This window comes from Taurulus bubalis, assembly GCF_910589615.1.
Source record: "Taurulus bubalis genome assembly, chromosome: 14".
Taxonomy (NCBI): Eukaryota; Metazoa; Chordata; class Actinopteri; order Perciformes; family Cottidae; genus Taurulus; species Taurulus bubalis.
In genome coordinates, this window is record NC_136602.1 from 6,805,246 (window position 1) to 6,819,400 (window position 14,155).

The following is a 14,155-nucleotide window of genomic DNA, read 5'->3' on the forward strand; positions in this document are numbered from 1 at the left end:
CACCCTCTTTGTTGCATGCATGCATATTTCTTGTAATTATCTCCTAGAAGAAATTAACTCAGCGTGTTGGGATTATCTTCCTCTAATCTTATCATCATATTTTTACCAATGATCAGTGATTATTGCAATTGTCTATGCATCTTAACTGGTGAAACATGTACTGTACATGTATTGACAATAACCTTGCAGTATCAAATAGGACTATTGCCATGTAATTAATTTAGCAGGAAACTATGTATTCCTAGTTCTCTGTCAGACATAATTATGTTGATGAAATACCAACCCAGTCCCCAGAATGTTTTTTTTTGGCATTGTTCGTTCCTGCAAACCACAGTTGTTAATGTTTCTGAACCAATAATAAGCTTCAGTCATCCTGTTTTATTCTGCATCTGTTTCATTTATGATCATATTCTACATTAACTACTCACACAGCCTAAAAACTAACCGCTTGTCCTACATTGTTTCCTTCGTTAGACACTTAATGGAGCTGGAACAGAACATGCTGAAGTAAACTCTGCTTAACGAGCTCCAGCAATCTTGCTTTGGGAAATGATCCGTCGAAGTCAAATGTCTCGCCGCTAAAAACGGACTAATCTATATTTATTCAGGTGCAGATGGCTGTAACTAAAAATGTACTGTCTGTCTGTCTTTGTGTGTGTGTGTGTGTGTGTGTGTGTGTGTGTGTGTGTGTGTGTGTGTGTGTGTGTCTGTGTGCGTGTGTGTGTGTGTGTGTGTGTGTGTGTGTGTGTGTGTTGTCCTGTAAAGCATTTTCACCCTTTGAGTGTATGGTTAAACATATTTTTATTTTTATTAAAACTATCAGTTGGTTATTGCACTCTTCAATTTTCTGATATCATTGAATGCATGTACTCAACATTAAAATAAAAGTGCAGGATCACACACTCAGCAGCAGGGGGCAGTGTAAAATCAGACATGTCAGACGACTGGAGAGCTTTCAAATCTAATTTTATTCCTCTAAAAATGTTTCGTCTCCTAGTCAGTATAAATGTCTACTCAGCATTAATAAACAAGTCCACACTTTTCATTGAATCAAACTACATTCAACATGTATTTATCATATTTTACACCTCAACATAAGTATATCCACACTCTAGATTATATTATGAAAACAAGAAAAAGCTTTCAGGGAAAATATATTTTTAAAGTTGTAAAAAATAACAAAAATATCTCCCCAAGAATTCCACGACTGAAAACAACACATGTATTTATTTGTTTCCATTAACACACCAAGGTATATAGCTATTAAATGTATATTCAGCATACCATTGTTAATGGAAAGACACCAGCTGAACCTATATGCTTCTTTCCATCAGCTTCTTTAGCTTTACCAACATACTTCAGGTACCAAACTTTCCTGTGCATCCTTCGTTTACATACCGGCCGAGGGAATTTAATTCAACTGTAAATCCCAATTGCCCGCAAATAGTGAGCAATCCCCATTTGTTGTAAATACTGCCTACGTCCTTCCTCCACAGCCACTCTCATTTCTTTAATATGTTTAGTTCTGGTGCCGCTCAGTCAACTTCCCCTTGCACCAGATCAATATCAGGATTTAACAAAACCAAATACACATTCCTTCATCTGTGTTATTTGTTTAATAAAAGTTAAGAATGTACATATCTGCAAAGACCACACTGATACTAATGAGGCTTTGGTGCTCCTAAAGGAAGCTGTGATATCCAGTGACAAGTGTACATTCATTGACAGCTCGGGCACTTGTTGAATGTTACCCATGCGAAAAGATAGCATTTCTCTCTGGCTATAGTGAGCAGAGGTATTTGGCACAACCTCACCGACACTTGCTGGAGCACACCTTGTCTTCACATATAGTTCCAAAGTGAGCAAAGGCATTTAAAAACATTTTACAATATTACACTGGGCATGCATCATTTAAGCCCCTGGATAAGGAGACTATGTCATCATGTGATTATTCTTGACAATTCTACAAACAGAAGGGGGTAAAAAGACATTTTGTGCACATAATTTAGTATAGTACTGAATAACAGAATTAAATGTTCAAAGATAAAATAAATAAACCTGCTATTTTTGCTTTATGATCCTCCACCTGTCAACACCCTTCACAACATACAATGTTTCTTCTGTGATTTAATCCTATGATCCGAACCGCAACTATTCATTTTCAACATCTTTCAGACATTTCAAGTTTCAAAGAATATATTTTAGTACAGGCTCTGTTTAGATGATATTTCTGCTAAATTAGTAGAAAGAGATCTCCAGAAGCCTTACACAAACCTCCCCCAGGACAGGCATATGGTGGACTAGCATACAGTATGTGGCAGTATACTCTATATATTATTGTTTCTCAGATACAAGTGTGAGTAAATGGTATGACAGCAAAATAAATGTGATGAATGTAATTGTTTAACAGCAATATAGATGTTTATAATGTCGTTCCATTATTCAAGTTCTGACATGTTTTTTTAAAACTTGACAGACTTTTGGATTTCAACCTTATACTAAATCACTTCATCACCTTATGTTACCTCATTAATTTGTGTCTACAGCTGAATGTGAGGCTTAAATGAATGAATGTAGGACTGCTTACGTTTATTTATATGTCACTTTTTTATTAATTTATTAGCGCACTGCCGAACACAATTTCTAAAAGTCTAAGCCCCACCCAAAACCCAAAGATATTCACTTAACAATGATGTAAGAAGAGAAAAGCACGCTCAATGTCACAAAATCGAGAAACTGGAACCAATGTATATTTTGCATTTTTGACTTAAACAATGAACCAGTTAACCAAATCAGCACTACATGAAGATGTCCAAGTGTGGTAGTGACTGATTTACTGGTGTTTACATTGCACCTGGCCTCCAAACACGGGGCTGAACGCCTCCCTTGGTGGCAACAAAACGTGGTTTGGGTGCCTGAACTGGGTCAGGCCTGAGTGAGGGCAAAGAGGCAAGGATATTGAGTTCAGGAGCGCTCTGGAACTGCTTGGCTGCCTGGAGCCCACTGGTGTATGATACTGGAGTGTAAGGTGTTGGGACTGCAGGGGGCACATAGTGTGGAATAGGGGGGGCAGAGAATTGTGGGAGGCTGGGCAGCCCAGCTGGTTGGGAGGGAGGGCAAGCTGGCTTCAGGGCACTGATTGGTGCTGGTTTCAAGAGAGGGGCTGGGGTTGGAGTGAACTGAGCAAAAGGTGGGGAGGTCATTCCAGAATCATATAAACGTTCTCCAAGCGTAGTTGCCGAGCGGGGTGCAATAACCTTGGTAGCCAGAGTAGGAGCTGACATGGGTGTGGGTGTGGAGAATCGCCTGACCTCGAAGACACGGGCTGTTTTGATGGGGATCTGCTTCGGTGAGGTTAATGAGCTGCCCACCATTCTTGTTGTGTAGTCACCCTGCTGCCTCTGGGACTGGTAAGAAGGCATGGCTGATAGATTAGCAACACTGCCCCCATAGTTGAACATGGCAGAGTTGAGCTGGTAGGGCTGCCTTCTCATGAAATCCAGAGCTGGGATGCCCTCTTTGTGGGAGCCTCCTCTACCCCTGCTTTCTGGCTTCCCTGTATTCCTCTGAGGCCCAATTGGGATAGAGGGGGCCAGGAGTGGATTGTACCCAATGGGTGGAGGAGCACGGACATTTGGGGAGTATTTCCACTGAGAGGGAAATGAAGGATTGGGGGAGGAGTCAAGCACTGTGGCTGCACTGCGTGAGGCTACTTCCTGCTGGTACGGGGTCTCGAGTGGGGTGTCCACTACATACATACCCATTCGGCTCTGTCTGCGGGCAAACAACTGGGCCCCTTTACCCCCTGCTTGTAGAAACGTTGGGGTCTCGTGGATGACCCGAGGCTTGGGTGCCACTGGAGGAGGTGCTCTTCCCATGCCCGCCTCGACACTCCTCTCCTCCTCTACATCATCATAAAAAGCCTCAGTTGGTGGTTGGCCATATTTGTGTCGGGTGGACCTCTCATCCAGATTCTGCACCATACACAATAAATCTGGATTTGGGGAGTTCTTCTTGACCTCTGGCACATTGAACATAGGTTTGGGTTTACCACCTCGTCTGCGAGCATCATTTAAGATTCCTGTGCGACCTGTTGGACCAGGAACGGGGGTTGGTGCGACAGCTTCTGGCTGAGAGACTACTGACACTGTGGCTACAGGTGCCATGAAAAATGTAGGTGGGTGTGACTGAGCAACTGGCACTTGAAATGGAGGCGCTGGGGCAAACGGTTCAGGTGAACAAGGCATTTGAGATACGGCAAAAGCTGGTGCTAGAACCATTGGTGCTTGTGGAGCCACAGCTACAAATGAAGCCTGATGAGCGCCAGTCATTTGTGCGGCAGAGACAGCTGGAGGGTATAAAGTAGCTTCTGGTGTCTGGGCAAAGGGACCTTGGGGTACAAAGAATGGTGGGGAGGACACTGACGGGGGACTAAGGGGTAGCTGTGATGTTACTGATGTAGCATTCATGGCTACTTCAGAGGCAGTGGAGAATCGTGATTGCACAACAGCTGCTGAGGCAGGGCGCTGGCTTGTCTTCGTGACAGAAGGTTTGAACACTACAGGCGCTGTTGCAGCTCGAATGCTGATGAAGCCAGGAGTGAAAGGACGAGCCGTTCTGTTGAGAACATTACTAGCAGATAGTTCAGGTAATGGGGTTTCAGCTGGTGGTGCAGGTCTGGTCAGAACAGTCACTGAGGCCGTAGCTGGTCTGGGCGCCACAGGTGGAGTTGACATCATCATGCTACTACTAACTGCGGAGTAGGATAAGTCTCCGTTAGTCATTCCATAGGATGTAACTGGACCTGGAGCCAGAGACAGCTCTTGCTGTATCGGGCCAGGTGGTATCATCTGCTGAGGCTGGAGGTTTGGCATCCTCTCTGGATGAGACTGGTGCATGTGTGCCTGCCCCGAGACTTGAGACTGTGCAGGAGCCTGAGGTTGTGCCGCCTCAACTTTCTTGGCATGCTCAGCAGCCCTTTTTCTCTGCTGCTCGAACAACTGGGCTCCTTTGCCTGTGGTGTTACTCAACCCTGGGCTTGGAGCATCCTCTGCCCCATCCCCACGACCTTCAGTGCCTGCAGTTGCCCTCTTATCAAGCCTATCCAAGCAGTCACTATCCCAAGTCGAATCAGGAACTGCAGAAAAGCCATCCTCGTCAAACTCTGATTCGCTGCCAGGGAATGCCCCGTCCTCCTCTTGGGAGTCCTGACACATATCCTCATCCACACTACCAAAACTGGTGAGAGTGTACTTCTTGGAGCGCTGACGCCTCTTCTTGAACATCAGCACCCCTTTGGAGTGAGGGTTGGGAGCATCAGTCAGTAGCGATGCAATTGTTCGACACTTGTTTTTGGCCTCTTTTACTTGCTTGTCTTGCCCAGTATCTCCTCGGTTCAGTTCTGCAGGGTATGAAAGCCATAGCTATTAGCAACAGTTGCACGATAGCATAACATACTGCAGTGAGACAGAAAACAGGTTTAACAGTTCAACCTTTAAACCAATAACTGACTCTGTCGTGAGCATCTAAACCTATACTGACCACCATGCCTTCAACGGGCATCCATCTCATAACTTGCACAGGAGCACTTCCGGAAAATTCCAGGCAAGCTTTTAGCTTCTCACATTAGCTGGGGTGAAGGATACATTTGCACATTATTAGTCTTATGTACTCTGACATCTAACTGAACTAGAAATATCTACAAGCTAGTGGAAAATTGTATGATGTAGGTGACTGGAAGGAGAACTTTAAAGGGTAGCCGCAACGTATCATTTAACTTGTTATGGTATTAAGCAGATTAACATTCTGTTACCCTAATATGCAGTGCCACATGAAGGGAGTTTGTAATGTGTCTACAGGGTTCCTAAGTAGGACATTAGATGTTAAACCTGCACTCAGGGCTGGCAAGGTCGATTTACATTTATATAACATTTTAAAACAGCCCATTGACTTCAAATAGCCATGTTCTGTCTTGGGCCTAATATTGATGATGGACAGGATAACAAGTTGTAGGAAGGTATTCTTGTTCGGTGTCAGTATTCTGTACTCGGTGTTGTGTCACTGTATTGTCAACAGTTTTGTTTGTGAATACCAAAACAGTAAGACATGACCGGATAGGTTTTCTAGGCTATGTCATAGTGAGCGTTAATAAACATATCACACTTTTGCTCTTAAAGTGGATCAAAGCAATAGAAACAGAGAGAAAGAGAGAGAGAGAGAGAGAGAGAGAGAGAGAGAGAGAGAGAGAGAGAGAGAGAGAGTCAGGGAAAATAAGAGAATCTCTGCTTTGTAACTTGACACCGAAAAGCAGCTGTAGATGCTTTTCTGTGATCCCGGAATGATCACTTGGGTTTTTACACACAACACTGGAGGTAAATATAGTAAACCGTAGCGGCCATGCTTTGTCTTAGGTTGACACCATCACACTAACCCAAAAGTAAACTTGTGAAAATGTGTTATTTATGGTGGTCGACTGTCAGATTAAATGACAGGGACATTGCGGTTTTCTTAATTTCATTCTCTCAAATATTATTACAATTGACACTATAATAAATGTTGGTATCAATTGCAGGCATCAATAGGCTTTAAAAAGTATTGAACTGCTTTAAAATGGGCTCTACAATATTTAAGTTAAGTTAAGTTAAATGATCACTTTAATAAGGGCTCGTTACAAAATAAAGTTTTCTGTCTGCTAATACAGTAATGCGTTTGAATTGTCTATAGAGTTGTTTTTAACTCTTTTGGAGGTTTGGTTAGGGATGAAATGTTGCAGATAAGGTAGTGTTGGTGGCGGCATTTTCAGTATGGTGTAAAGACTTGAATTTACTATCATCACATATTTAGGTTTATCTCTGGGCCATGTTATCTTTGCCTAGAAAAGTCAATACCACACTGGCATATAAAGCTTGTCTTCCTGTGTATGGGAACGGAGGAGATCTTCACTTCAGTGATGAGTTTATGTGATCTGAGGATCTGATGATGTCATATAATTGTGTTTTGACACTCTTGAACCAAGTGACCTTTATCAGTAGTGTGTAGGCTACATCAAGGTGGAGAACCCATTTCCAGGACCCTCTTGTAAAAAAGATTCAAAATCTCAATGGGATTATCCTGGCTAAGTAAAAGTTGAATACAAATAACACATATAAATGGGATGCACAGTCTCTGTCAATGTTCTTCCTCAGCTGTATACTTACTGGCTTGTATGGCCTTTTCCATGTAGGTGGTTGAAAGCTCCTCGTCGATGGGTTTACTCAACGGACCCACCATGGGTACAAGCTGGCTGCGGGAGCTTAGCATGCGGGCCTCCTTTGCCCTCTCAGGAGATACCAGTGGCACGTTGGATGGCTCAAGAAAGCCACTATCCTCCTCTTGCCCTCCATCCCGTGGCCCCTGGTCGTCTGCTGAGGAGATGATGGAGGATGTCTCAGTGGATGTCTGGGAGGACCACAATCCCGGAACAGGAGGCTGGTAAATCACCTCCCTGCGTGCCACCCCTGGTAGACCCCCACCTCCATCTCCCCCACGTCCATCCAACAAACTGGGGTAAAGATGTGCGTCTGGAGCGCTGTCATAGCCACTCATCTCTGACGTCTCTCCACCCTCAGGTGAGGCTCGGCCTGCTGGTTTCCCCGGAGTAGCGTTGCTGGGGCTGCGGCGTTTCTGCCGACGCTGCCTCTCATAGCCCGCCACATCCGCGTCACTGTCAGTTTCGCCGTAGTAGGCCTCACTTCCAGGTGGAGATGTCAATCCACTGGTTGTGGAGGAGTGGCTACGGTGGACTTCACGGACGGGTGCGTGGTGGGGGTTGTTGGGGGACATGGCACGCAGAGCAGCGCGGTATTCTTTGTCTATACGGGGAGATGGGGCGCGGGTCACAAGCACCACGGACTGAAAACCAGCAGGTACCCTGCAAACAAGTAGAGGTATTCAAATATTGATGAAGCCATTGGATGTTTTATTAGAATCACATGAACTAAATCTCGATTCTTTCAGTAAGTAGGATCTTAGCACAAGCCACATAATATATATATGTACAGTAGTATGTGTGTTTAATAAGACGTGTGTCCTTGTTCTTGATCCATTTCAAAGGGTTGTTAATGATTCACGACTATCAGAGTACTATACTTTAGCTCCTCTGACCTTCTGACCCGGATGTGTAATATCCCGGGCGAGCTGTCGATGAGGTCCATGGCCTGGGCATGGGATAGCGCTCCACATGGCTGTTCGTTGATGGACACCAGTTCATCGACCTCCCGAAGCCCAGCCCTGCATGCCTTGCTCCGTTTGCGCACCTGCACCATCACCAAAAAAAGGAAGGTGAAATTACAAACACTTATACGAGTGTTTTTTGTTGGGTTATATCTTTTTTTTTTATGTCTCTTGTATTTTAAATTTGTTGGGGGCACGTCCAAGAGAACTCTCAAGTCCTTCAGGAGACATACATGTATCTAATGTGTCTCAAGGCCAAGTCCAAGAGATCCAAGTCTGTCACATCCAAATACTAACAATGGAAAGGTTAAAGGAAGGGTACATTTCTCTTTACTCTTTATACAGTGTCCATATTCTGTTACAGGATTATGTTGCCATATATTGTATTAGTTCCCGTAGATTTGTATTTAGGCTTGTGTAACTGCATGATTGGAATATAAAAGCCAGACAGAGCGATGCTGCTGTCTTGTCTTGGTTTGTGATAGTGACTGGCGGAGAGCAGCTTTTGTCCTGACAGCTCGATCTTGCTGCGGACATATGCCACATATTGCAGCTCGAGTGGAGCACTCATACACACTTTAACGGCGAAATGTCAGCCAGTAGCCATCTTCATTTGGTGCTTTGCTATTTGTGCACGAGGTCTGTCAGGACCATGGCGTTATGCCCACCCTAAATTGCCTCAGGTCTATGCAAGCCATGTCAACGTGTCCCATAATAAATGCAAAACAGATGTTTGAAAAATGTCAAAGACAGTGACTGCAGTGTTGATCGCATGCATTGCACTGAGGGCACTGCCATGTAATACATTAATATTATACGTTATATTTCAGATATTAGGAAATTAGTTACTTTGGTTGACCGAATATTTTTTCCTTCCCCAGTTATTCTGGTTGGCCTGTAATAAAATCCCACATCCACATTTAGCTAAGCCTTTCAAAGTGGCCTGTGCCTGTTTGTGGTCCAGGATGTCAGTTAGTCATTCAGTCAGTCACCTTGTGGTTTCAAGTCATAACAGTTATAATAATCTTACGTGCTCACACACACACACACACCACATGGACTGATACAAAAATACACATAAAGCCATATAAATAAACACACAAACGCGTGCATGCAGACCCACAGGCACAAACCCAGCACTGACACACTGGCTCTTTCAGTGAAGCACCAAACGGCTCCACCTGTTAGGGACGGTATAGTTTGAGACTTGACAAGATTACAACTTCCTGCTCCCAGAGGTGAAAGACCATTCTGTTTTGGACGGTCAGACAGAACCAGCTGTCGTCCACCGACCATAAAGGTGATTGGGTGTCCTGTGGCTCTGTGTACACACTATCACATTCTGCATAAGTCAACTACACGTTGGATCGACATTTTAAAGAGCAATCATTATTATGATGCTAAATATTGTCTGTAAGACCTGGTTGTTTTATGAATATGGGGATTGACTGGAAGGAAAAGTCTGGAGGTGCATGAGTCTTATGAACAAACCCAAATTGGCCTCTTTGCCATAAAGAGTCTTTGTCTGCCCAATGGGATTCTTTGCATGAAAGGTTTTGCCATAAATAATGTGTGAGGTCTGTAAGCGGAAACATGTCCTTTTATGGGAATTGTTGTACAAATAGAATTACCTTTATTTTATAATAAAAAGAAGTGAACAGTAGAGAGGTATATAAATGGAAAATACAATGGATGACCTCGATCTTTATGAGGTATACGATTGATAAAAGAGGTTTTATATGCAGTACATGAACGATACATTGCACAATTCTTTCTAATGAACACTTGTCTTCAAACCAGGGGGGACAACAATTTTCCAAGATATTAAAATGGAATTTTTGGAAAATGTGAACAAAAGGATGAAGAGGATGTCATAAATCCAAAAAGAGGTTGACCAAAGCAAGTTGGTTTCTCTCTGCTGGTTATTGAATGACAGCTCTCGTGGTGCATGAACAGGAGCAATATGGAATACAGCAGAGGTTTAGCAATCAGGATTTTAATTTGCACATGTACCTACAAAAATAAGGTATATGTGTTCATCCCCAAGCGGCAAGATACTGACTAGTGTAAAAATAGTGTATGAGTTTAATTCTTTAGCTCTGAGCTGAAACACACACCTTGGCTGAACCCGTGACCTGCTGCTTCTCAACCAAAAATAGCCACCTGGAAAAGTAGTTCTGCTCAGTCAACAATTATTGAAAGTGTGTATGGATATGCATGTTTGTGTCATGTGTGTACATGTATGTGTGTATAATGTGTTTGCAGGTGTACTAAAACCTGAACTGTCCTATCCGGAAATAAGATCTCATAGAAGAGAGTATCGACCCAAGTCTTTAAAGACATTGATGGAGCGAGGAGCAACAACTGCACATTGATGATTTGTATCAAGTCACAGATGTTGACGACAAACGGCAAAGGATCAACATGAAGACAGGAAATGTACCTGCAAGGTTTTTCTCTTGTTTTTTTCTGTCCATTTTCAGCTTTATATCTCAGAGGTATAATATTTTACTGCTTGAAGCCCAATTAATCCCTTTATCCAGTATATATATCCCCCTTTGGCTTACATGTGAATATTTTCTTTCTCAAGTATATCCGAACGACTTCACTGGTCCCAAATGTGGGCCACAAATTCTTGTCCATGCAGAATTTGCTTTAGGGCAGTAAAATGAGCTGAGAGTTATAAAGTTAAATATTTCACAGGATATTTTATTTCAGTGATGGTCTTTATACAAGCAGATATAAATGTAGTCCGTAATTCTCCCGAAGCGGTGTCATTATATCAGTATTTTATATCAGATTTCAAGAACTGAACTAAATCCAGACATTCATGACATTCTTTGCTCACCTCTGTGTTTTTTACTGTTACAACAGTGTTTCAAGATAAATCTCAGGTAAACTGTCGGTCATTAAGTCTCTTACTGAAATGATTACGTAGTAGAAACATGCTTGTTGAATTGAGCAAATCAGCTTATGGTTATGGGTGAATGGTTGTCTTGAATCTATAAGCTCCTCACAAGAAAGTAACAACAAAATAAATAGTTTAAAACACAATGACCTTATCACTGCTATTACGTGAACCTTTCATTGCTGAAAAGCATTGAAGAAGAAGAAGAGTGCCAGTAAGTAGCACAAAGTGAAAGCTCTTCGTCAGAAACAAACCAGGTAACCAATATAGAAAAGTTCTGATTTTAAACGTTGAGATTCATGCAGTGTAACAGGAGCAGCAGCATTCAGAAGATATGTGACAAGGTTGCACTATATTCCCAGCTGAAGTTTTAAGTTCAGCCAATCAATCATTGGTGCGCCTCTGCCTGAAGAGCGCTCTCAAACCAGCTGATGACTCATACTCAGGCCCCAAACCAACCTGCATGGCGGCCAATATTCCATTTTAACTTTGTTCACAGCTCCTTGAGTCGCCACTTAATATGTCCCAGCTGATGTTTCACCTGTCTTTACCTGTGGCTGTTGTATCTAACACACTTTTCCTCTTCCCACTCAGAAAACTGTGAAATCACTTCTTTTGTGCGGCCTGCTGAGTGACCCTGCCTTACCTTCGCCACCTGCAGCGCTTTCTGATGTTCGGCGCCTCCCTGGAGTCGAAAGCCCCACGGCGCTCCACCGGACAACGTAATTATCACTTCCTCGACAACCATTGTTCCGCTCTCTCTCTGTCTTTTTCAGCTTTTCTTCTTATTCTTGGTTATTTTCTGCTCTTCTCTGTCCTTGTTATTATTATTATTTCGTCCGGGGGGCCCTCAGTGCGTTGGCCCCATGGTCAGCGGTTGCGGGCCCCCTCAGAGAGCTCTGATGTGCGCTTTGCCTGCCACACTGTCCGTGCGCCGACTTCTATCTGAATCCAGCTCCAGGGCCAATGCTCACACCTGAACGCACACACATGCACACACACACACGTCTGTGCGCCCACCCACACCCAGAGGGGGCCGACCATCATCGCCAAGGAAGAGGGAGAGAGAAATATGATGGGGGGGTCTGTGTCTGCTTACACTGAGGAATGCCTGCCCTAAACGAGCGAGGGGCGGGTCCAACGCAACACTTGTCCTGTCACTCAGACCTATGCCATTAGGTTGCTGATAGCCCCTCCAAAAATAGGACACCACCACCACCTCTGCTGCTTTGCCTGCTCATCTGCAGACCAGGGGAAAGTTAACATTCAGAACGTCCAAATGGCAGCGTTTCATATCTGGCTTTACGGCATTGAGGTCATTGGTAACATTTAGTCGGGTCATAGCCGGACTCTGGCGCTGAGATACGCCATGACAGAACAGTCCACTCTTGATAAGTCACATTCAAATATCCTTTGATTTACACTAAAGGGTGCTGGTGAAAATAAATGACGTAAATGACAATAAATGGACCCACTTTGGGGCTGGTTAGTCTTTAATTGTTGAGGCTGCTGTGTTTCCTTCCAGCTCCTCTGGATCTGGAGACATTCAAAGCTGTCATCGTAGAGCTTTTAGGATAAATACTTATGAAAGCTCTGGATGAGCAGTCTGCATAGTGACATTGAAATATGTCCTAATTCCACAGTGTTGACTGAATCACAAATACTTTGAAACACAGAAGGGACACATGCTTGCTTGTATCAACCTGACCCAGAATGTAGGGCGCTGACAGAAGTGGCACATGAAGGCACAAGAAAAACAAATGCTGCAAACTATTTTTTTGTGAACTGGTTTCGTACAGTGTAGACTTGGTTGATATAGAATGAGACATGATGATATGGATTTATTTCACTGCACATTTACATTATGCCCAATAATCGGACGGACCCAGATAAACTGTGAAGAGCCTGCATAAAAACATTTAAAGAAAACGTGCCTGTTATAAATGGGTTTTAATCTATTATGCAAAACCATGATTACAGAGATTATTTACTTATATCAGAAAATCTGAATAGGTGTTTGTGTGTGTGGACATGTTCAGGGAACACAGCAAAAAAGGCCCTGACAAAGTCCTTGACAAAATACATATTTTTTTTAAAAGTTGATTTAACCCTTGCATTGTGCTTAGTCAAATATATCAAATTTGATATATATTTTTTATTCATCACAAAAAACTATTATTTTTACCCAATATATAGTTTTACATTAACTAACTTGTTATCCATTCGAACCAGAAAATCTACATATACTTTTTTCGTGTTATGGTCCGAAGGCCACAATTACCTTCAATCTCATCAAAGGAAATCATCAAGACCTTAAAAATAAAATAAAATGAAAGCTATTGGTTTTGTTATGTTTATAGCAGTTTAAAGCCTTGTTCCAATAAAGGAGAACGAGACTGCCTCAGGTTCATGCAAGTGTGGACTGAGTTATTGGCTGAGTCGGTATAACCATAACACAGAGGAGTTCAAATACAGTTATTGGGTGAAGGAAACTTCCACAGTCGTAGTCTGGTTAGTTCAAACTAAATCAAATGAAGTCCATGTTCATGAAAGACGCTGGCAAGTTTGACCTTAACTTAAAAGTCACAAACATTTCATATTTGATTCATGAATCTTATGTTCCAGTGAGACTTCTGTTCTTTCTTTCTGTTCTCGTCTTTCCTTATATTTCCTGTTTTATGTACATTTCTCAACATATACCTAAAACTCACTTTAATCTTGAACTAATTCAAGTTTAAAAATAGATTGAAATACTGTCCGCCAAACAAACACACAAACACCTCTGCGCACAGAGTCGCAGTTGACATGGACTTGCTCTAACTATGTTGTATTTTCCTTCGGGCATTGACAGGCCTTTGAACCTGTTGATAGAGGCTGGACCGTCCCGGTGCTGCAGAGGTAACGCTGCCACTATCAATGCTGCAGGAGGTTACCAATGATAGCTGCTCCCTTTGGCAGCCTGGCTCTGCAGCTGTCTCCAGACCTCAGGATATAGAAACTAAGACCAGGCCTGGGTCAGACAGTCCGAGAAAATGT

The 14,155-nt window shown here is 42.9% G+C and overlaps 1 protein-coding gene across 1 annotated transcript; it reads right to left on the minus strand.

Annotated features, from left to right (window-relative positions):
- Window positions 1-804: 804 nt before the first annotated feature.
- On the minus strand, window positions 805-12,114 carry synpo2la (synaptopodin 2-like a). The gene is made up of 4 exons (XM_079230211.1): window positions 11,766-12,114; window positions 8,143-8,294; window positions 7,197-7,909; window positions 805-5,401 (listed from the first exon to the last, which is right to left on the minus strand). The coding sequence occupies exons 1-4, from the start codon at window positions 11,865-11,867 to the stop codon at window positions 2,844-2,846; spliced, it is 3,525 nt and encodes a 1,174-aa protein (XP_079086337.1). The 5' UTR covers window positions 11,868-12,114; the 3' UTR covers window positions 805-2,843.
- Window positions 12,115-14,155: the final 2,041 nt, after the last annotated feature.

What these genes read in the sequence shown, in the direction of transcription:
- synpo2la (XM_079230211.1), bottom strand. Translation starts at nt 11,867, where the DNA reads ATGGTTGTCGAGGAAGTGATAATTACGTTGTCCGGTGGAGCGCCGTGG. An exon ending in AAGCGCTGCAGGTGGCGAAG is followed by an intron (nt 8,295 to 11,765) that starts GTAAGGCAGGGT and finishes GTGATGGTGCAG; the next exon opens with GTGCGCAAACGGAGCAAGGC. An exon ending in TTACACATCCGGGTCAGAAG is followed by an intron (nt 7,910 to 8,142) that starts GTCAGAGGAGCT and finishes ACTTGTTTGCAG; the next exon opens with GGTACCTGCTGGTTTTCAGT.